The following is a 24,949-nucleotide window of genomic DNA, read 5'->3' as shown; positions in this document are numbered from 1 at the left end:
GCACCCTCTCTCCGGCAACTTGCTCGCTTTCAATCAGACTGATTTCTTTAACACCTCTTGTCGCTGCGTAGGGAACAATATCTGGTCCCTGAAAACATTCCGAGTGTTGCCCTTGGAGTTGCTGGGAATATTTTTAAGTCGTCGGCAGAGTTTACCATGACAATGACCATGTTTGCTGTATGGTGTGGTGTGGTTGAGTAAGCATAAGTCTCAAGGTTGTTGCTCAAACTGCCGAGGATTGTATAAGGGGGGGGGGGGGATGTGTGACACATGACAGTTGCTGCCCCCGGTAGAGAAGGCAACTTTTACTAAACGAAAATATTTCCCTTTTCGGGGTTCAATCGCTTTCAGTTTATTTTTTTTTTTTAGTTTATTTTTTTTTTTTTTTTAATACCGTCAATATTCTGGCCCAGGGTTTTACTTTTAGTCAACCAAAAAAACAAAACCTAACTAACATTGACATCGGAAGGGCTGACAGTATTCTATCTAATAATGATGAATTTTATCTTAAAGACACAAATTCTAAATCTGAGGTCTCGAAATCAAATTCAATGAAAATTCTTTATTTCTCGCAAACTACGTCACTTCAGAGGGAGCCATTTCTCACAATGTTTTATACCATCAACAGCTCTCCATTCCTCGTAACCAAGTAGGTTTTTATGTTAATAATTATTTTGAGTAATTACCAATAGTGTCCACTGCCTTTAAATCATTCTGTTGTACAATACAATCAAATGCTGTGTGATCCTCACGGTGTACATTTTTTTTTTAACCGTGCGATTATTTCAGTCCTGTATAATACAATAAAACTAACCCGTGATTTATTTTTCAAATGGTGGTCGCATTGTTAGATATTGCCGAATTATTCCTACTAGGAACAGACAATCTGCGAGCCATTACTGACGATAGCGCTCATCAGATTCAAATTTGGTGTCATAAAAACTGACTTCCTTTTAACTGCGCCTCTGCCTCCTAGTGAAATGTTATCGAAAGCTTTTGTATACGCCTCTCTTAATATTTATGCATGAGGTTCGTCACAATGCGAACTCAAAACGAGGCGATGGGCGCAGCCACTGCAAGTGACGGGGAACGTGCGCCTATAGCCTCATTTTGGGTAAAAATTATGACGTCATGCATCTAAACAAAAGTTGTAACTGTATCATTGATGCCCTGTAAACCCAGATGCCTGAATGTACCATTGGGAAGACGTGTTCATATTCAGCTTAAGATGGGAGCGAAAATCTGATTGGAAAATCCCACGTAATCAGTGGGAGAAACTTAACAAGAAAACAAAACCATGAAAGGGTTTCACTCAAAGGGGAATACTCGAGATGAAAGATAAGGGCAAGTATTCCTTTTAAAATAAAGTGATGGGAAATTTTAATCAATCAAATTTTAAATCAAACTTCTACAACAGGCCCTATATACCAGTGTAAATCGACGAAAACTAAAATGTTGTCACTACTCACTGCTCACTAAAGGCAGATTGTCTCTCAAATGATTCGATGTTGAAGCATTCTAAGCAAACAATAACTGAAAATACCCACCTGATGCCCGTCACTGTTTTCACGAAAAATGTGACCGTCCGAATACTGCAACTTTCACAAGTTGTGATCTGGGCCCAATTTCATAGAGCTGCTTAAGCACAAAACTTTGCTTAAGCAAAAAAATCCTTGCTTAGTAAAATCAGATTACCGGCCAAGGGTCCACTCAATTGTTATGCTAAGTAAACCACAGCTAAATACCAGTCACAAGCAATGTATATGGCATGAAATTCTTTTCGGTAACATGTGAAAAATAAGCGAGCTATTTTCGTGCTTAAGCAAATTTTTTGCTTAAGCAGCTCTATGAAATTGGCCCCTGTTTCTTGAATGCTATACGATATAAATTAATGTACTCTTAGATGTTTCTTTATGAATACATATATAGACCGTTGGAAGTCACTTGGTAGCCATTGGGCTTCTTGGGTTAATTTCAAAGGAAAGCATTCTTTGTTATAATTATGCGGACAGCATGCAGGATAAAGATGTTAGGATGAAAAGTAGAAAACATTAAAATAAAATACGAAATTACTTTGTTGAATCAGCCAGACTGTTGGGGGTGGGGGTGGGGGGGGGGGGGGGGGGGGCGCTGTGCCAGACCTTTTTTAAGACGAGAGTGCACCCGGCTCAATTCAGTATCGTTATAACTTAAAGTCACCTGGAAATAAAATAAAAAAAAATTTCAAACATAAGAGTATATGCTTACGAACAATAAAACAATTTTTTTAGTAATTGTTTGCCACGATTTATATGTTTAAAAAATATATAAAGTTGTTTGGGGCTGACTCCGCCTACCCCTTTTGTGACGTCAATCGAGGCAGACTTTGCCTGCGATGCGTATAGTAAACACACGTGCAAAGGACATGTACGTCCAAGTCGTGAGTTGGTACGTTTCAAAAAGTGTTTTTCTGAATTCAGCAGCAATACACCTGGTCGGCATTGCCGGAAAAAAAAACAAAAAATCTTTTTTGGAAACGTTCAAACTCACGACTTGGTCCGTACATGTACTTTGCAATTGTGTTTACTCTACGCATTACAGGCAAAGTCTGCCTCGATTGACGTCACGAACAGCGCCCTCTCGGGTCGGGGTCTACTCTTAAATTTGTAAATAACACAGGAACTCATTTTTTAAAACCTTAGTTAACTGTTCATTCACATTCCACTCATCAAAACACATATATTAGTGACAAAAGCTTTATTTTGAAAAAATACCACTTCCAGGTGACTTTAAGTGACTTCAAAGCTTAACAATCAATTTGTATGGCAGTTGTCCATAGCACCCCTCCATAAATGCGCTCATTTTTTTATTTAGGAAAAGTTGCCCTATCATATAAAATTTAAAAAACCTAGCGACCATAAAAGGACCAATTGTTGAGAGCATCCGGTTTACACACAGTAAAAAGCACTAACTAGAAATTATTCAGGCACCAACCAACAAAGCTGTATCTCAGCACATAACCATGGGGGTCTTTGGCATAATTATTGAGAAAAAAATACCGGCACTCACAATAATCATACGTATACGTATGCGTATTTTAAGGGGAAACGGCAATTTTTAATTTATACATATAAAAGACACTGGACACTATTGGTAATTGTCAAAGACTAGTCTTCACAGTTGGTGTATAATTTATCAACATATGCATAAAACAACAAACCGGTGAAAATTTGACCTCAATCGGTCGTCGAAGTTGCAATATATTAATGGGGAAAAAAAAACACTTGTCGCACGATGACCACACGAAGTTGTGTGCTTTCAGTCGCTTGATTTCGAGACCTCTAATTCTAAATTAATGTGAGGTCTCGAAATCAAATTCGTGGAAAATTACTTCTTTCTCGAAAAACTACGTCACTTCAGAGGGAGCTGTTTCTCATAATGTTGTAAACTATCAACCTCTCCCCATTACTCGTAATCTAGAAAGGTTTTTTGATAACAATTATTTTGAGTAATTACCAATAGTGTCCACTGCCTATGCATTTTTCCCCTGCTTACATGTTTCTACTATTTGGATGTTGTTTTAGAGGGTTTCAGGAGACACTTACAAAAACATCATTTCTGTTGCAATTTTGTCTAGGTGAAGCCATAGTTTAGCTTAGATTGACTAGACTACATCGGGCACTTGTCTCTAAAAACTTGTCCATACGTTCCCAATTGTTTTCTTTTACCATCGTATTCAATAGGCGTTCGTCGTATAACATGACCTCAACTTGGATGGTGGGTGTGGCAGGGCGGGGCAAGGTGGGGGCGGGCGGTGTAGTCTTGGTTAGCGACGCTTTGCGGAAGAGGACGCAACATCGACTGGCTCGGAGGGACTGGGCAAGTCTACCAATCTATGCCGAATTGTTATTTACAAGTAGGGGTGGGGAGGTGATGGGGGATATGATAGAGAAGTTGGGTGGAAGGGGAGTGTGGGGAACTTTCTTTTTTCTTTTTCTTTTTTTTTGGGGGGCGCCCCGCCTTTTCATCCCAGACGAGCCTGTTCATCGGAAAGTTCAGGGGGGGGGGGGTGCAGTAAAACAACAGGAGACAAAGTTCAGTACATCTGTGTGCGGGGGTGGTGGAGGGGGGGGTGGAGGAGTGGGGGAGGGGGGGGGGTTGAGATCACATTCTTGCCAAGAAGCATTTATCTCATCCAGATCCTATATATACTCTTAAAAAAACTGTACAGACAATTCAAGGATTCAAGAATAAACGCATTTTCAATCATAGTATTATAAACATAACATGAATATTGACAACTTTACATAAAAGTATTTATTTCAAAGCACCAAACTTTTAGTAGAGAGTCATCGACAAGGGTTTAGTGTGGTGTGTGTATATGGTACACAATATCATGTTACAAAGAATAAAGGTGATAACAAATGCAATGTTTCAAATCTTGTTTTGGTTAACACTTTCAAACTTTTGGAAACATCCTTTATCAGGACTAAATAAATACTGGGTTTCGCCAGAGGCAAAACTATGCCAACATTGTAGGGGGTGGGGGCCACAAGGTGTGCACCATTAGTTTCTAGGGGCCGCTTATTTTTTATAATGGATATTAACACGGTTACTTTTTTAACCTGTCATTATTTTTTAACGCGGCGCCATTTTTAGTGGAAACTTTATTTTTGGTAGGCCACTATTTCTTTTTGGTGGCGCCTTCAATGGAACGCGGCCACTTTTTTTTAAGCGATACCTCTCCTTTTAGCGACGACTTTTTTTTGGCGGCAACTTTCGTTTTGGCGGCGACTTTCTTTTCGGGCTGCGTTTTTTTGTACGTGTCACCCTCCGGGTTATGTTTGTGTGTATGGGGATTGGAAAGGGGTGGGGGAGGGGGACGGGAAGGGGTACGGGAAGGGGACGGGAAGGGGGACGGGAAGGGGGAAGGGGGAAGGGGGAAGGGGATGGGAATTCCCCAACACAAATACAACCAAAAAAGGCGACGCGTTAAAAAAAGGCGCCGCCAAAAATAAATGCCGCTGCCAAAAAAAAAGTCGCTGCCAAAAAAAAGTCACTGCCAAAAAAAAAAGGCATCGCCTAAAAGTTTCCGAGTAAAAAAAGGTGCCTCCAAATAAAAAATAGTCGCCGCCAACAACAAACTCCCACGAAAAAAAGTCGCCGCGTTTCAAAAAGAAAATCGACGCAAAAACATGGCAGTGTAACTGTTCAATGCCATACTTCTGGTCAATTAAAAATGCAACTGTCCCTTTGCATCTTTCCTTAAAACATGACCGGGCTTTTCAGGCTCTTGTGATGCTGTTCACTAATTGTTATACTAGATAATCTTACGTGGTAAAAGCAGATTATATTATCTGCGTGTAAATAGAAAATATTTTAACACAATAAAATTACTACATGACCGCTATACATTCTGGTAATAACATAAAAACTTCAGAATTCAAGAGAGGCAGATTTCGATTGGGGGTGGGGGTGGAATGCCCCACCCCCCGTGTCCCGTACCTATGAGTTACTTGGCTAGATTTCGCATCGACAGACAATACACAGAGAGACAATGAATGTACATTTGCTGGTCTGGTCCCTATAGCAAATCGTAGATTGTCGATTGGGGTATGTAGAAAAAGCCTCAATTTCTTTCACTTAAATATTGAGATACTTTAGGCTTGCTAAAGTTTATATTAACCTGTCCATTTTTGTACCGTTCACATTAAAAGATCGTTGACTTGGTGAAATACAGTTTTAACACCATCTGATGAGTAACAAAAACAACATCGGCCTTTAAGCCTGCTATTAGTCTATCAGCTCTCGGGAAGACTGCCCTCTGTCGCCTATCCTGATTTATACAGCAAGACTGCAAGTTGTCCCAAATAGAAATAGATGAAACTTTTGGTCTCGTGGGTGACGTAGCTGCCAAAGTTCTTCCCCACAATGCAGTGCCACGATGGCGAGTAGGTTTTGTCGAATTCTTTCTTCAGGTACGCAGCGATGTCTTTCTCAACGGAGAATTTTTCTAAGGCTTTGTTGGCCTGGCTGATGGAGTAGTCTTGCATGTCCTCGTCCATGTCAGTGTTCTTGATCACCGCCTTGGGATCCGTTTGACTCATCTTGACCTGACCTACAAAATAAAATAAGACGTTCATTTATATTATTTCAACTTCTCTCCAAATAGGCAAATGTAACCTTTGATTTGTTTTGTTGATACGTACAGTTGTTTTAATCCTATTTGAATGTAGTATACTACACTTCAAGTAATAAACCACAAGGGAAACTGACTGGGTACTATTTTAAATAGTTTGGCTTCGAACGAAAGATAAATGGACTGAAGCGGGACTCAAACCGACAACACATACAACAAACTTAATTGTGAAATTATTATATTTCAAAATGTGGTAACGTTTTTGAGATAATATTGCAGACAATTTATTTATCCACGAAGGAGGAACAATCCATCATTAGAACACACAGTCTATGATCATTATTTCATGCACAGAAACGTTTCTCAGATTGAAATATTTTTTGAATCCTTCTCTAAAACCACATTTCTAAATATCAACAACTGCAGTGCTTCTTACCAAGTGATTGTCTATGGTCATTAATTAGTGGAGCTACCAAAAGGTACACTGCCTTAAAGGCAGTGGACACTTTTGGTATTTACTCGAAATAATTATTAGCATAAAACCTCACTTGGTAACGAGTGATGGGGAGGGGGGTTGATAATATAAAGTTAAGTAGTGTAGTTTTCGAGAAAGAAGTAATTTTCCACGAATTTGATTTAGAGACCTCAAGTTGAGAATTTGAGGTCTCGAAATCAAGCATCTGGAAGCACACAACTTCGTATGACAAGGGGGTTTTTTCTTTCATTATTATCTCGCACAGTTCGATGACCAAATTGAGCTCAAATTGTCACAGGTTTGTTATTTTATGCATATGTTGAGATACACCAAGTGAGAAGAATGGTCTTTGACAATTACCAATAGTGTCCAGTGCTTATAACTATTGTCTAAAAAAGAGATATCATTCAAATCTTTTGGCAAATACTGTTTTGCCAAACAAAATAAGGTATACAACCCCGTGTCTTGAGAAAGAACTCCAACGGCCTAATAGAGTATACTCTTACAATCCTCCACAACTGAGTTTAGTTAATTAAAGGCAGGGGACACTATTGGTAATTACTCAAAATAATTGATAGCATAAAAACTTACTTGGTAACAAGCAATGGGAAGCTGTGAAACAGCTCCCTCTGAAGTAACGTAGTTTTCGTGAAAGAAGTAATTTTACACTAAATATTTGAATTTGATTTCGAGACCTCAGAATAGATTTGAGGTCCCGAAATCAAGCATCTGAAAGCACACAACTTCGTGTGACAAGGGTATTTTTTTTCTTTTTAAAATTATTATTATTGTTATTTATTCGACCAGAACAACACAAAATAGTTATCTCGCAACTTTGACGACCAATTGAGCTCTGAGTTTTACAGGTTTGTTGTTTTATGCATATGTTGAGATACACCAAGTGAGAAGACTGGTCTTTGACAATTTACCAGACAACTTTGTCCAGTATCTTTAAGGGGAACCGAAACCCCCGAACACTAAGATTTCTAGTGCTCATGAAAAAAGTTTCTTCACTTTGATTATCGTGTATATTTTTAACTTTATTTGTGTACAAAAAAATATAAAAAGGTAAAAAGATAGCTTTTCGAAAATAAGTCAACTTTAGAAAAACAGACACTGTATTCAGCTCGAAATTTTACTTGTGACCTTAAAAATATATTTTGTATAACTTTAAAAAAATAGTAACTTCGAATAAGTATCTTTTTGATAACTTTGCCAATAAATCAAAAAGACAAAAAGACAATCTATGCTCCTACCTTTGATCCCTTTGTTGGGTTACCACTCTTTATCTGGACAACACCACACGATACAGCAAAATAGTCTTGCCGCTGAAGATTCGAGTAGAGAAGTTTTGGACAACCGGGAGTAAAATTATCCCCTTAAGTACTCTGAATCGAAGGCTGCAGTGTGATCGCCATTGGTATCAGAAAACTTTTCCTCAGCCGTGATTGGCTTAAAAAGTTCGACTCTGTCTGTTGATTGGTTGCTGACTCAGAATTGATGCGGTAGCCTACGTCTGAAGGACGCTGGCTTCAGGACTATCCCTAGAAAAAACATCTCTCTTTCGTTCGATTTCCAGAGGTGTGCTCAGATGACTGAAGTGTCATCCTACGAAGCGACTACAATAACGCCTACATTCCAATGGGACGGTTAGTGACTGTGATTGGTCACCATGGAGAAGAATGACTTTTGATTGGCTGGGAACGTATAAATCCTGAACCCGGTAGCTTGTTTCGTTCGCGCCAAGGCCGTAAACCTTAGCTTTGTAAAAACAACTCTCTTGAGAACGGTAGTTTAAAAACAACAGTCAAGGAGTGACAAATGAATTCAGTGTTAATTTTTTTGTATCGCTATATCGGGTTTGTTTTCTCTTCGTTTTGTCAACATCATACGTTTTCCTTCCTGCGATAACAGCTTTGTATTCCACACAACGGCATCGCGTCTCTTTTGAACTTCTTGCAAGGTGCATGTTTCGTCTACCTATAGGGCCCTATGAGTTATTTTCATCTTAAATGTTTCCTCTTGTAACCCCTTACTAAGAATGGCTGTTATATCCCACATCCATCACTGCGTCAAGATGCATGTTTCATCCCCCTTTAATTAGACTTTTCAAGAAACTACCACCCTCAGCTCATTTGAGATTATTTTCATATAAAATGTTTCTTCATGTCGTTTTGTCAAATGTCAACCACATACTCTTGGTTTTTTGTGATGTGTAGAACAAATTGCCACTCCAACAGTATAGCATTCCACATATCAGCACAACGTCTCTTTCCAACTCCTTCGAGGTGTTCAATCCCCTTTAATCTAGACAGTTTTTAAGAGGAATATAAATTCCCACCTTCAGTTCCTATGGTTTATTTTTATCTAAAATGTTTCCTCGTGTAACCCCTTACCAAGACTGGCTGTTATCCCACATCCAGCACTGCGTCTCTTTCGAACAAATCAAATCAAATCTACGCAAATAAATTCACTTGTGCTATTGACAGGTTAAAACTTAAAAAAAACAAAACGCGGCCTTGATCATGAATAGCACAAGGGGGACGGTTGGATCGACTGCGACTCACTCAAGTTCCCGGGATGTTATAGATATTTTCATGGGGGATGCGTTTTGGCGTTTATGACAGAGTTTGATGATTTGGGTGATTTTTGTGGATTGATGGAGTGTCACCTTTCCGTGACCACACCCTTCAACCATTGCACCATGACTTCGTAATATATCTGCCGTCGATTTCACCAAACTCTTTCTAACTTAGGATTAATCTTAGGACTTGGGCCCGAGTTGAGTTCCGTATCCAAATACGTAGGACGCATTGAACCCATCCTAAGTTAGGACGGGTTATTAATTAGTTAGGATTAATCCTAGAGTTTCGTGAAATCGGCTGCTGTTCTCTGACAACATTGGAAGTATGAAGCAAAATCCTGTTTTGTTTTGGAGTGATTGGGATGGTGAATTAACCGTGCGGCAGGAATCCCCACCCCTGGGGACTCGATGCTTTTTGGTAGCCCCAGCCCCCACCCGTATCTTCGTAACCTCTGGTACATTTTGCCCTGGTTTGTGGAACTCCCTACTTCACAAAGTTTCCCACGCCCGCGTTGGGCTCAACTGACAACAGTGCTTCACTTGATTCCTTTGTCTTTTAGATGAGAGGTGTTGAACAAGAATTCACTCCGCGAATGCGAACAAGCTACCGAAGACTGGAACGGCACATTGCACCCAGCCAGTTTGCTCTGAGAACAATGGCAACGGTATGACTGAACTATAAACAAGCTTTTGACCAATTAGATTGTGTCTGTTTTCACGGAAACTCACGTTGTACGAAGGTGATGCTTTCGACTTGATTCACGCCCCTTTATCCTTCAGCGTGGGTATTTAATGGCAGAATAGTTGAGTAGGTTGAACACAAATATTAAAGCTTCTCAAGAAAGTCTGTCCAGATAAATCGATCTTGTTCTACATCTTCCGAGAGACCAAGGGGAACGAGAGGAGCGTCAAACAGCCGAGTGAGGGATATTACAGAATACAGGTAGACACACCCCTATTGTGAATAATTTTATAATCTATATTTCCTACAAACTAACTTTAATTTTAAGTCAATTAAAACGACAAGTTGTTGATAAGGTATAGTTTGCTCTGTTAATGTAGTGAAAAATTCACTCTCTTGTCCGAGTGGTGTCAGTTTCACTCTTTTGAGAGTGAAAGTCATTCTGTGTCACTCTGTTGTGAAATTGGAACAAACTTCCCTCAAAATCGAGTTGAAAGTACCCGTCTTACACTGTAAAAAGGTTAGATGAATGCGATTTAGATACTAACTAACACTGTAGTGTACTTAGCAACAAAAGTTTGCAATTGGCAAGTCATTCAGTGTAGCCGCTTTAAAACTTAAAAGCTACCCCCTTTTCCAAATGCAATGATCTTAAAGTCACCTGGAAGTGGTATTTTTTCAAAATAAAGCTTTTGTCACTAATATATGTGTTTTGATGAGTGGAATGTGAATAAACAGTTAACTAAGGTTAAAAAAAAACCAGTTCTTATGTTATTTACAAGATTTAAGAGTAGACCCCGACCCGAGAGGGCGCTGTTCGTGACGTCAATCGAGGCAGACTTTGCCTGTAATGCGTAGAGTAAACACAATTGCAAAGTACATGTACGGACCAAGTCGTGAGTTTGTACGTTTCAAAAACATTGCTGAGGTGTATTGCTGCTGAATGCAGAAAAACACTTTTTGAAATGTACCAACTCACGACTTGGACGTACATGTACTTTGCACGTGTGTTTACTGTACGCATTGCAGGCAAAGTCTGCCTCGATTGACGTCACAAAAGGGGTAGGCGGAGTCAGCCCCCAAACAACTTTACATATTTTTTAAACATATAAATCGTGACAAACAATTACTAAAAAAAATGTTTTATTGTTCGTAAGCATATACTCTTATGTTTGAAAGAAAAAAAAATCAATTTCCAGGTGACTTTATTCTGATATCAATTAAATTTACCTACATTGAATAGTTTATTTAAGGCATGGTTTAATTTATAAACCGATTGCACACAAAAGATTTGTTGATAAAACTGAAATTATCTTTGATTCATCCATCACCGAGACAATAGAAGTGTTAATTAAATGATTAGTTGATTATTTAATTAATTTTGTTGTAATAATATAGGACATTGATTACCAATAAAAAACCTCGGAACACTTTCATCAAAGTACCGCGGGAGCCCTTTGTAAAACGTTTTAGCGAAACATTTTAATAAACGATATCTTTGATTTATAGAGTAATTTGTTTGATTTAAAACAATGTACTTTAAGATAGAAATTTGCATCGGGGATAAAGAATACTTTTTACCCATTTTATACACCGATGTGTGTTAGCACCGATTACTTTCCCGAGCTCTGTGAAAAAAAAAATAACATGCATGTTAGTCGGGTTGGGGTTCGAACCCACGACCTTTGCAATTCCAGAGCAGTGTCTTACCAACTTTTGTTTTTTTCTTCATCCTCAACAGACATGTCGACGAACCGCAGCTCGAACCGCAGTTCGATGAACCGCACGACGACGAGTACGTCCAGCCGAATGTTCTCGGGAGGCGCCGGCGGCGACAGCTCCCAGAAAGAGGTAGTCATCAAGAATGTAGACATGGATCAAGAGATTCAAGACTACGCCACGGACATCGCAAGGGCGTCACTTGAGAAGTTCAACGTCGAGAAGGACATTGCAGCCTACATCAAGAAGGAGTTCGACAAGGCCTACAACCCGACTTGGCACTGCATCGTGGGCAAGAATTTTGGAAGCTACGTCACGCATGAAACCAAGAGCTTCATTTATTTTTACATTGGCCAGACGGCATTTCTGCTCTTCAAATCTGGTTAAAACTCTGGACATTAGCGTTGGTCTGACTTTAACAATATAAATGTAGGCAGAATTGAAAGCCTCGATGTCAGAGGAGAACAGACAAGCAACAATGATCGAAAAGTAATTCTTTTGATTTTTTTTATGGACCGTTCAAATATTTCAACCAGTATTTCAAACTCTTAAAAGTAGGGTCATACTTTTGTAATGACCCAGAAAAAAACCCTGGTATAATATCGATCTTAAAGCTAGCTTCTTTGAAATATTTGAATGGTGGTAATCACGCACAGTTTTATGATTTCGTTTGAACTGCTCCCCGTTGATATATATAGGCACCTTTTAAATGAGCAAGGCGAGTATTCGAGTTTGCAAATTTCAGTGGCGGCCGTTTGTGAATGCTGCTGCCAGATTTTCGGTTGGTACTATGCCTGCTGCCACCTCGCTAAACTTGTTAGTACATTCTTGATGAAAACTTGGTGACATTGTTTTGATTGCTCTCCTTTCAGCTGAAACTTTCAAAGGTGATCTGTATTGAATTATTTAACATTTTTTTATAGCCTATAAATCAGCATTATGTTATAATAGATGTTAAATTTGCATCGGGGATAAAGAATATTAAATTTTGGTTTTTACCCATACACCGATGTGTGTTAGCATTGCATACTCAGTACTTTCCCGAGTTCAGTAAATAAATATCACAGGCATGTTACTCGGGTGGGATTCGAACCCACGACCCAGCATTATGTTAAAAAAAAAATTAAATACAAAAATAATTATGACCCTACATTTAAGCATGCAAACATTGCCACGTCGATAGGCCTTCGCAAAGAAACAATATTTGATGCAGGATAAGAGCAAACATCTTCAAAAATCACAACGAATTCAATTTGTATATTTGTAAAACATCCTTAAACATATTGTTCTTGTTTTTTTTAATTATTTTGTATTATTTAGATTTACAACAATTATATTCCTATTCCACTTGCTTCCCCCGTTTCTGTGTCAAGGACCCCGTTTACCACATATTTTGCCCGTAACTTTCACTTTTCTTTTGGTATAGCCACGTGTTACCAACCCAAGGCTCTCATTGGTCCACGGTACACTTGAAAGTTTAAAGCAGTTGCCCTCTTTAATATTAAAATAATCTTTTAAAATTTTCAATTGACTAACAGAATAAGGTTCTTATTTATTTTCAAAGTGTATAATGAAGGAGCTAAAAAAGTGAATCTCAAAGATTGAAATAAAAAATTAAGCGCATGCTCGGTTTAACTCCTGAATTGTGGTTGAGAGATTGACTTAGGCTGTTTATAATAGTAAGGTTTTACAGCTGATGCATTCGATCTACACTCACAAGCATTTTGACTTTTACACTGGACAAATCCAGTGCGTTGAGATTAATTTTCGTGTGGGTTTATGTTAATGTTCGTTCTTTTAGAAGTCGTCTTTTTTGCAGAGATGTCACGTATTGAGAGAGTGACCCACAACTTGCGATTAGAGGCAATTTTCATTACCCCCCCCCTCCCACAGTTTGGACGAAAAATGGCGATGGGCAACCTCGTCGCCAAAGACAACTTGTGGGGGTGCAGTGCCCAAATTGTGACCTGGGTTGTTGACTTCCAACTTGAGGTATTTGGGATGACATGGGCCCTGGCAAAATGGTGTTATTTGACTTTTAAAGATTGATTCTCGGACGTTTGAAAAATAACACTTCTATAATAGGAAATTTAAAACGGGGGTGGGTGTGTTTGTATTTGGAGGGGGAACAACTCGACCTGCATTGGGACTTCCCATATCAAATTCAGCGGAGAATAAAGTTTACTAGAGTCAATGATAATTTTCTCTTAATTGTTATAAGCTGTGAGACTTCTAAGCATGTTAAAAGTGTTTTTGATTAATAGCACTCTGCTTCATCGTTCATCCATCAAAACAAAGTATAGCCCCGGCTTTTAGTGTTGAACTGCGCCCTCTGTCGACTCTTCAAAAAAAAAATAGAATCCATTGTTGATTAACAAGATTTGACTCAAAGGCAGAAACATTACTATGGAAGAACATAGGCGGTGGATAATGGATAAACCAAATGTTGTAACCTTCATTGATTTAATGGGAAAGAGCATGCCCTGTGCCCCAATTCGGCGCAAAAATTCAATTTGCGATATTAACCTCCTCTTAAAGACTAATGCTGATAATAATTACAAGAAACCTTGATAATGTCACTAAATTTATCAGAGTTTCCATGGTGTTCCAAAGTTTCGTGCTTATGAAGCTGTGTTTCCGGCAACTTTGGACAGTTCTTACGTGGTGGCGACAATCGAGAGCGTGACGGGCCGCTAGGGGCAACTCGGCTTTCTGTGGGCATTTCTTCCTGATGGGAACTGCATGTTGATGGGATTGAAGTGTCGTGATGTTGCTTTGTTTAGATAGAGACCTTCGTTTTTGCCGGTGTCGGTTTGTCCCATATGGAGTTATGTCCGTCGGAGATTCTGTTCCCCTTATGAGAAATTTGACATGGGCTGGAGGAGGATGGTTCAAAAGAGGGCGCTACTATCAGAAGTTTGTACACAGTTTGCCATATGGGGGACCGAATCTCCGGGGTACAGTATTCCCTGGGATACCGGTGTCAGGTGCAATTGTGTCCGCCATGCAATACTGTCTGCTCTGGACACTTTTGCATATTCTATCCTGCCTGGGGCTATGCAAAAACCGTCCGGTGGACATGTACGTACATGACTGTACATGTATGTGCGCGCGTAAGCGAACGTGCATGCACTAAACATACGTAGTATGCATCATGAATATTCACGTATTTTATGCAGCGAATACCCAACGGCCGAACATTTCCCATGTCATTCATGAAATGCACTTAGCTTGTAAACAAAATGGCGAACGTGTTCCGTCGACCAAGGGCGTTTATTTTACTGCAAGGACGGTTTTTCACGGGGCGGACATAACTGCATATGCAAATGTGTCTGGGCGGACACCATTTGCATTACTTTTTGAGAAAACATTAAAACAATATCAATTCTCGATATCGAGAATTTCAAAACACATGTCATGACACGGCGAACCGTGCGGAAACAAGGATGGGTTTTCCCGTTATTTTCTTCCGACTCCTCCGATGACCGATTGAGCCTAAATTTTCACAGGTTTATTATGTTATATAAAAGTTGTGATACATGAAGTGTGGGCCTTGGACAATACTGTTTACCGAAAGTGTCCAATGGCTTTTAAACGATGCATTTTAACAGTATATTTCACGGCGTGTAACAATAATGGCGGCGCTGCGATGAGAAGGGCTGCTTCTAGATCCCGATTATGTCGGGCGCACGAGATAATATGTTGTGCGCACGAGATACTTATGTCGTGCGCACGAGAAAATACAAGTCGTGCGCACAAGATAGTTAAAATATTGTTTTTTAAATGTCCCTTCAGGTGCTCCGTATAATAGTCTCTCTGCCACAACTGAAACTAATGTTATCCACATTCCAACACGCGAGCTTACGCATACGTGTAGCCTTTTGTCAAGGCCTTTGTGGAGCCGTGATCCAAAGCGACTAGGGGATAGCGGCTCTGTGAAGCTGTCCAAGCCACGAACTAGATCTACGCCGAACGTGGCCCGCGTGTAGAGTTCGTCAGGACGATCGAGTTGTCGCTAACACTATTTTCTGTTCATACGTGATAAACAGTGCGTGGGTCAAAGCAGTGAGCGTTGTGCATGTGTGTGTGGAGGTTGTAACTAAATCTTTGCCTTGATTGGGGCTTATTTCATCATTTATATTCTGAAAGCTCTTCGATCGAGTACATGACAAAAATAATGGAGGCAGAAATTTCACGCAAATCGTCTGCACAAGTGGACAGAGGTTGGGCCTGGGTGGTTTGCTTTGCAGGCCATTTCTGTACCGCATTAACCATCGGGTATGCTACGTCACTTGGTGTCTTCTTTATCGAATGGAAAGAACAGTTTGAATTGTCTGCTACATCTTCAAGTTGGGTGGTTGGTATGCCGCTATTGGTTGGAAGTTTCGGAAGTGAGTATAGTGCAACAGTTGATTTAAAGACAGTGGACACTATTGGTAATTGTCAAAGACTAGCCTTCACAGTTGGTATATCTCAACATATGCATAAAATAACAAACCTGTGAAAATTTGTGCTCAATCGGTCATCGAACTTGCGAGATAATAATGAAAGAAAAAACCACCCTTGTCACACGAAGTTGTGTGCGTTTAGATGGTTGATTTCGAGACCTCAAGTTCTAAATCTGAGGTCTCGAAATCAAATTCGTGGAAAATTACTTCTTTCTCAAAAACTATGGCACTTCAGAGGGAGCCGTTTCTAACAATGTTTTATACCATCAACCTATCCCCATTACTCGTTACCAAGTAAGGTGTTATGCTAATAATTATTTTGAGTAATTACCAATAGTGTCCACTGCCTTTGAGTCTTTACAGATTACTCCATCTCTCTCTCTGTTTTTTATTTTCACCGTCGTTAAATTTAGAATTAGAATTGAATGTTTTACTCCGCATTTCCTACACTCAGGCCCAAGCCAATCCATTTAAGAGCCGAATTTTTTTTACAGAAAAGAAATGGTATAAAATCAGATAAACATGGTTTATTTTATACGGACAATTATAAATACCTGTTGAATGGTGAAATTGCCGTGAAAGTTACCAGGACTATATAGTAGGTCTACCATTCTTTCTGAGAGTTATTTGCCGGTCGCACTCTATATTACGAATGGACTTGACATAACCCCATAGTCCGCTTTCGAGTTATTTAGAACGAAGAAATTACCGAAAATCTTGTTTATTTTGGAAGAACATTTTCCCATGAAACCGTTGAGCAACATATAAATAAATACACCAGTTAAAGGAAACACACAACCACTTTCAAGTTTTGAGGGAGATGTGTGCACTGTTAACGAGTAATAAGTGATTCAACAACGAAGCAATAAGGAAACAGGGTATAGTCAAGAGTGTCAATCGCTTCACACTGTCGCGGCAGTTACCATTTCATGTTGCTTTTTATCAAATCAAAATGGTGATTACTCTCTATATGTAACCATTCTTCAAAGTGAGAGAAAAAAAACTAAATCAATGATGCATAAAGGCTAAAACCCTGAGTGTGCCTGTATGAACAATACTTAGCCCATTTTAACATTTACCTGCAGAGGCTTTTCAATGTGGTCTTTATTGAGTCTCACTGAACAAATACTGACCTTGATGCCAAATTATTCTAAAGACCATTTCAACACGAACGAGTCCTTGGTTTATCGGATTCCATTTTTATGTGGCACAATAAAGGTTCATTTTGGTTGGTGGGTTACTTGAAGGTAAACAACCCAAAGAACTTCGTCTAAATCTCACGCTTGAAAATATCGTGAGTGGAATGGCACACAAGTGATTCGATTAGTACATCTATACACATTTTTCTCATCAAATAACTACATTAATTTTTTTAGGAAAAGAGTAATAGCTTAAAATAATTAGAAAAGTTGACGCAATGGTTTTGAAGTAAGAACATGTATTGTTTAGTTCTGAAACTGAAAATACATTAAGAAGACGGACGAAAATGTAATTAATTGTGCTTCTCCGTCTCCGTTAAAACTTTGAATGACTATGGACAGAGTACGCCACCAACGATAAAAGAAGGTATACTCAGGACATTCTTATTCTTATTCTTTATTTGGCCAATAAACAATTACAAATACAAGCAGACAGTATGTCAAATAGATAAGTACATATAAGTACATGTACAAAAGTAAATACAAAGCAAGAAAAACAGTAAGGGCACAGGAAATTATAAAACAACCCTAATGTGATGGCCAGGATCAACAAAAGTATAATTAAACACTGTAGCTCGAAAGCATGTTAATCCAGTCACATAGGGAAGCAAACACACTATAAAAATACTCTCTTTGGAAAATAATAATTTGAAATAAATATCAATATAAATAATCTGTATACACAAAGCACAATTTAAAATAACAAAACCAAAACCAGAAATTAGAAAAGCAAATAGCAAATAAATAAATAAACAAATAAATAGTTAATTCAAACAAATAAATAAAAATTATTAACAAATGTATGAATAAATAATTAGAATAGTTCAATAAAGGGATGGATTTAACAAAAAATAGGTCAATCAACGAAAACGTTAATCAAGCAATCACCTTTTCCATTTAAACTCTTACATTAATAAACAGATGACTAAATATGAAAAAAGAAATCCAACCAACAACAACAACAAAAACAACGAAATTCAGTATATGGCTAAACAAATAGGTAAATCAGTAAATGAGTAAATAACAATAAATAAAATAACAACACACGCAACGGAAATGTTAAAGAAAAAAGCTCCATTCCAACATAAATATATCAAAAAAAAAATAATGGATTAATAAATATAATCAAATAAATACAAATAGATAAATATATCAAACAATCAATTAATAAATAAAGTAATAATTAAATAAATAAATAAACAAATAAAACAAAATATATATAAACAAGATGAAAGGAAAATAAACGGATCTAAAGACAAAACAAAAACAAAACAAAAAGAAACAAAAACTAGTAGGTTTGTTGGGATTGAAGGTCATGATAGTAAGCAGATAATTTGTTACAAAAAACATTCAAAGTATCCAGGATAAGTGAGTCTTTTAAATATGAAGGCAAGTTGCTCCATAACCGAGGAAATGAATGAATTGGCGTGTACTTAAGAGCTTGAGTTCTGGCATAGGGATGGTGAAATGTGGTCAAGTCTAAATGGCGGGTGTTGATTTTAGTGTTACACTTTATGGCATCACAGTCAATAAGTCAAAACAAAGACTTAATGATGAAAACAATGATGTGCTGCTGTCTCCTGTAATGAAGGCTCATCCAGTTGAATGATTTTAACCGTTCCTCATAAGGCATGTCACCTCGCCGTTGCTTCAAACACATTCTGCTTGCCCTACGTTGTATCCCTTCTAACTTAGCTGATTGTCGTACTTGTGTACGGTTGAGCAATAAATAAAAGAATATTGTCATCAGGGGTCGATTTCACACAGGAGGGAAACCGACCCTGGTCATCATAGTCCCTTTCCCTTTTATGAAACCACGGCTTCGGCCCAAGATTCGGCTCAGGCTAGCTTGGCCCTGCGGTTGTTTGGAGGTAATAGCTGCACGTACGCTACGCGAGCAAAAACGTAAAAGTGAACGTCAGAAAATTATGTTGTGTCGGGGAGACCTCACCACTTTTTGGGCTTATTACTATGGAACGCCAAAGAGGCATTTAATCATCGGTGATGGTCTTTTGCAACCGGTGATCAAATTTGTCACCGGTGGTGGTCCTATGCAATCGGTGATCAACTTTAGCGAGCGGTGATAAAACACAATCGGTGGTCCATTTTAGCGATCGGTCATGCATATTCATGATCGGTGATGGTATATAGCGAACGGTCATGCATATTCACGACCGTTGATGGCTTTTTGCAATCGGTGGTCAACTTTAGTGATCGATGGTGGCTTTTTGCAATCGTTCAACTTTAGTGATCGGTGGTGGCTTTTTGCAATCGGTCAACTTCAGGGATCGGTGATGGCTTTTTGCAATCAGTCAACTTCAGGGATCGGTGATGGCTTTTTGCAATCGGTCAACTTTAGGGATCGGTGCTGGCTTTTTGCAAGAGAGAAATGGCTATACTGCTGCACATGGGAAAGGTCGACCAAGTCGGAGGTTTGCCTGTCTTGGCCAATATTGGTTTTGTGCGGCACACCATTTCGGCAAAATGATGAACCTTTAATGGGCCAATGCTGGTTTTGTAGCGGTGCACCATTTTGGGATGCTCACGTATGACGTCTGCACGCATGTACCCGACGTCTGCACGCATGTACCCGACTAACCCTGGCGGCACTACACTTTCGTATGATGCCACTGTAGTATAATCCGAAAGTGTAAGGCCGCCAGGGCTAGTCGGGTATACGAACATGGTAACTTCACGCGCTAAAATTTTCTGACGTTCACGTTCACGTATTAGCTGGCGTAACTTGCAGCTAAACTTTTCTATTTTGCGCGTGCTTTGCGTACGTGCATTGTGTACGTGCTCTCGTGGCTTCGGAACAGAGGACGGAGCCTGAAGCCGAATCCAAAGCCAAAGCCCTTTTGAAAAGGGTCATTGATAGATGCATAGAATATACCCTTTGAGTGAATCGTCCAAACGCATGACACGTGCATTTTAATCAATCATACAATAATGCTGAATGTGGTTGAAGTGACACACTTATAGACAATAAATATATTTTAAGTTTATATGTACAAATACCGAGTCAATCGTTTTATGGACTTGCGTCAACATTGTGTGTAATGACAGGTTTGTTCATGGGTGACGTAGCTCTGAGGCTCGGTATACGTCGTGTCTCGATGTTAGGATCTGTTGTGAGTGGACTCGCCAGCATACTGGCATCATTTTCTATCAATGTCTGGCAACTCTACCTCAGCGGTGCAATGTCAGGTAAGCGTTAATACAATCCTGAGAAATTGCACGATTTCCCTATACACCTGTATACGTCATGTACTATTATGGCACGCCATTTTTGACTCCACAAAATGGACGACCGTGTTACGCAAAATAAAAGACAAACCGCGCCATTACGTGGTATATTTGTGTGGATCATTATATTCTACTTTTAAAACTTCGTTCTAACCATACATTCATAAGAAACGGTTTCAAACTCTTAGACCAACTTGCCCGATCCAGGGAAACGTGTCTCTTACATCCCTAGCTCAAGGTTTGGGAAAAACTGGGAACAGTTAAAACTTACCTTTGACGGCGTGCGTCAAAATGAAAATACTTGGGCGTCACGCGCGGGAGTTTGCTTCGTTTTAAATCCTCCATGCTGCAATGCAAAACGGAGCTCCCAATAACGTATTATCATGAGTGATGACGGAACACTAGGGCTTTTCGCGAATCTTTCTGAAAAGTACCGGGGAAGGGTCTCCAAAACGATTGTTTTTGACACAATCAAAATTAGTCTGTGTAATCCCAAGTGAATTCAGTTTCCTTATTGATTGAAAACATTTGAAATGAATTTTAGCAAAGATCTTTCGTTCCAGGTCTTTTACTTGGTCCACACAAGAGAACCCTTTGGAAAAGGGGAATATTTTAACAACTACTTCATTGTGTGAGCTATAACCGCAAAGCCCGAGCCAAATCTCTGTTTTCTTTTTATCCAGGCATAGGACTTATGTTGATAGTTTCTCCATCATTGGTAATACTGTCTCAATACTTCAGGAAAAGATTCGCTCTGGCCATCGGGCTAGTCGTTGTGGGAATCAGCACAGGTCAGTCTGTCTTCCCACTTTTGTTTCGTCTCTTGATTGTAAACTACGGCTGGAGGGGAGCCATGATGATTGGAGGAGCTATCCAGATGAATAGTGTGGCAGCTTGCGCCCTCTTTCGACCACTCAGGTCATCAAGTTCGGACAAAGTTAAGCGTGTAGGAAGACGATTGGAGGGATTGGATAATAAAGGGGCGATCGACATGGACATGGGAACTACTCCCAGTGGCACGTCACGGAATACTTCACAGGAAACGCAGACTCCTGATCAAAAAAGAAAAACAACGAACACAGAAAAAGACAACCTCAACGAACTATCAGAAAGAAAGTCAGAAACGAAGGAATTAGATTACACGAAATCTTTAGACAGTATTCCGATCAAAGCAGTTGTCTCAGATCAACAGTTAAATGTAAAGCTTCACTCACAGGGATCCGTTCAGACACAACGAGAAAAACACATTAGTCCTGAAAACGAAGAGCCGATTTGCGATGTTTCTCGCCAAGATGTCAACATAAACAATCTTGACCATGGTCCCAAGGAAAACAGTGGAAGAAGAACATTCCGAGACTATTTTGGATTTTTGGACGTCTTCTCCAATTCCCTGGTTATGTTGATTGTTTTGGAAAGTTGTTTCTTTGCCATTGGGTTGAGTACAAATGCGACACATCTTCCAGCTAGAGTCAAAGAGGCAGGCTGGTCAGAAGACCAGGGTGCGTTGGTTCTAACAATATATGCTATAGTTTCTATAGTAACCCGTGCAACTCATGGTTGGTTCGTGGATAAGAACTACATCGGTGCCCTCAAGCTGCTGGCGATTGTCTTGTTCGGATGTGCAGTTGTCAGTTGCATGAATTCAGTCTCTGATAGTTATATATTCTTGATTGGATACGGTGTAATTCTGGGTGGATTTGTGGGTATCGCAGCGCCTCTGACAATATTCACTGCGAGGAGTGTTGCCCGTCCGTCACAAGCACCGAGTGCTATGGGCTTGGTTTTATGCGCTCTGTTCCTGTTCAGCGGTACCGGATCAGTCATTGCAGGTAAAAAAAAATATATATAATATATATAATATATATATATATATATATATATATGTATATATCTTGAAAAAACTTCCCCCAGGTACAGTCCAAACACAACCCCCGACAGATATACTGGGCTGTCACAAATGTACCCGTTTCAAATGCAGAACGTGTCTGCACATTAAGCCCTCACTTAAGGTGAAGAGTCATACCACAGGCTCTTCATACAACATCAAGACCGACTCTGAATGTAGCACGTCTAATGTAGTCTATGTCATATCATGTAAGAGATGTGGGCTACAATATGTGGGAGAGACTAAGACCAAACTTAGTCTTCGCTTTGCGAATCATGTCTCTTCCATAAAGACTAAGAAACCGTACCCAGTCTCTATCCACTTCAACAGCCCCAATCATAGTGTCAGTGATGTTGAAGTTCTGGTGATTGAAGCTTGCAATGGTGATGACACACACCGCAAGAGTAGAGAATCACACTGGATTCACCAACTTAAGACAGTCAAACCCTTTGGACTTAACATAAACACTGGTATCAAATAACTTCTCATTACCCTCCACTTCACTTCGGCCTAAGAACTTATATGTTGTATATATTCTGTACATAAAGTATAAATTAATCTTGTTTAAAGTTGTTTTTATAAATTCATCACTGTAACTATCTGATGTAAGTAACCCCCCCCCCTTTTTTTCCACAGGTCCCTCATACCTATTTTTAAAATCATCATACCTTTGATCTTGCTATTCGTATTAATTGACCATTGTTAGTTGCATCATGGTGCAACTTGCTCTCTAATCCTACCCTTTCATGTCTCCCTGCATTGTTGTCGAACAATACATTTACCACTTTTTTGGTCCAGTAACCCATCCTTTCATTCTAAACATCCTTTGTCCTCGCCACTTCACTCCTATTGGTTCATAGCCACCAATATTGTCTCTGAAATAGAAACTTTGATTGGCTGTTATTTTCCCGCTTCTTTCTGGATCCTTTCCTTAATCCCTTTCCCCTCTCTTTTTCTATAAATGGATATGTATTTGTTTGTACTTGTTTTATGCCTCTGAAGAAGGTCCGGATTGGATCGAAAGCTAAGGCCATCTACCCTATTCATTATATATCTTGAAAAAGAGACAAGTAAGGGGATAAAGGTGGTTTATTCCCACTCAAACAAAGATTGTTCCTTCGAATTCTTGTCATAACATCAAAGTACTAATTTCTTTCCACATTGAAACATTACTTTAACCCGGCCCCTCAAAATCATGTCGTGGTCTCGAAATAATTTCATATTTCAAAACAGTGTTCCGTTAATATCCGAGGGATCGAAATCCAAGGAACTACTAACTCTATGTCTACTAAATCTTCTTATTTGACTATAATGACGTACCACTGTTTTGCATTGAAAGAAGTTAAAAACATAAAAATACTCATCTCCTTTTCTTTGTCTTCCAGGAAAGATTTTTGATGTTACAGGAAATTACGTCGCTACTTTCCTTACTGCTGGTGCCACGTTTTTTGCAGCGTCTATACTACCTGTCATTGTAGCAGTCTGCAAGAAAAGGCGGCAGATTGAATGAAAAACGTCCTTCTTCCAGTCAGTCACGAACAGACAATGCACTTTTACTTTACTCATACATATTCATGACCGAGAGTAGAGTTCTCACTGGTCCATTCATCGCGCACGCGAGTATTAATTTCACATGGTAAATGCACATGACTCCCGCGCACAACTTTTTTTTCTGTCGGCCCTACACCTACATCGTCGTAGTGCTTTTCAATGGGGTATATTTGTTTTCTAAATGGATTAAAGAGGGAAACCTTGTAGAAATAAAAACTCATGGACATTTTTGAGGATGGCAATTCTAATGTAGGCCTACAGAAAAAAGTGCCTACCGGGCAGCCCGGGCATTAGTCTACTTGTCATGCGCATTTACCATGTGCTTGACGGTCGTGGAACGCGCCCCTCTCTTAACATTATTTTATGCATGAGGTATGTCACAATGCTAACCCAAAACAAGGCGATGGGCGCAGCCACTGCAAGTGATGGGAGACTTGCACCCCGTCAGTTGTTGTGTTGTTTAGGTGCAGAAATATAAAGGCTAACTGTTAAAAACTGCTCACAAAAAATAAGGAAACTTTTTTCAATCCAGTATATTTGTTATTATTTAATACTCTCTTTGTATATGGTATATATCAATGCAAAGCTGAACTGTTCCTCTTTAAAATGATACCACATTTTAAAATGATACCACATTTGGTCAAGTCCAGCAACATGAAATCATTGCAATTGTGGTATCATTTTAAAGAGGAAGAGTTCAGCTTTGCAATGATACATACCATAAACAAAAAGAGTATTAAATAATAACAAATATACCGGATTGAAAAAAGTTTCCTTACTTTTTGTGAGCAGTTTAGATGTCATGCTATTGGAACGTGTAGTGTCATTGCTTTCACACAAATGTTTTTGTTAACGCAGGTTGAGAGGTAAGGGAACAAACACCACATTGAGTATTGATACAGTTAAAAGTTATAACTTTCCTTCAAAATTTTTATTTCTGCAGTGAAGCAACTCTATTTACAAGCAAAGAAGGTTGTTAAACAACTGTTAAACAATATAATATGGTTGGTTTCGGGCAAACAACTTCAGTAACTAGCTGCGC

The 24,949-nt window shown here is 39.2% G+C and overlaps 3 protein-coding genes across 3 annotated transcripts; 2 read left to right on the top strand and 1 right to left on the bottom strand.

Annotated features, from left to right (window-relative positions):
- Positions 1-5,011: 5,011 nt before the first annotated feature.
- Positions 5,012-7,977, bottom strand: LOC139941004 (dynein light chain LC6, flagellar outer arm-like). Its single transcript, XM_071937420.1, has 2 exons — positions 7,850-7,977; positions 5,012-6,097 (listed from the first exon to the last, which is right to left on the bottom strand). Exon 2 carries the CDS (start codon positions 6,084-6,086, stop codon positions 5,811-5,813), a length of 276 nt encoding a protein of 91 aa, XP_071793521.1. The 5' UTR covers positions 6,087-6,097; positions 7,850-7,977; the 3' UTR covers positions 5,012-5,810.
- A 2,027-nt stretch (positions 7,978-10,004) lies between these two features.
- LOC139940998 (dynein light chain LC6, flagellar outer arm-like) lies at positions 10,005-13,195 on the top strand. The gene is made up of 2 exons (XM_071937409.1): positions 10,005-10,120; positions 11,601-13,195. Exon 2 carries the CDS (start codon positions 11,603-11,605, stop codon positions 11,963-11,965), a length of 363 nt encoding a protein of 120 aa, XP_071793510.1. The 5' UTR covers positions 10,005-10,120; positions 11,601-11,602; the 3' UTR covers positions 11,966-13,195.
- A 2,451-nt stretch (positions 13,196-15,646) lies between these two features.
- Positions 15,647-24,400, top strand: LOC139940989 (monocarboxylate transporter 13-like). Its single transcript, XM_071937397.1, has 4 exons — positions 15,647-15,969; positions 20,292-20,432; positions 21,155-22,300; positions 23,742-24,400. The coding sequence occupies exons 1-4, from the start codon at positions 15,744-15,746 to the stop codon at positions 23,864-23,866; spliced, it is 1,638 nt and encodes a 545-aa protein (XP_071793498.1). The 5' UTR covers positions 15,647-15,743; the 3' UTR covers positions 23,867-24,400.
- Positions 24,401-24,949: the final 549 nt, after the last annotated feature.

This window comes from Asterias amurensis, chromosome 1, assembly GCF_032118995.1.
Source record: "Asterias amurensis chromosome 1, ASM3211899v1".
NCBI lineage: Eukaryota > Metazoa > Echinodermata > Asteroidea > Forcipulatida > Asteriidae > Asterias > Asterias amurensis.
The sequence above is the reverse complement of the archived record's forward strand: the minus strand, read 5'-3'. Positions and strand labels throughout refer to the sequence as shown.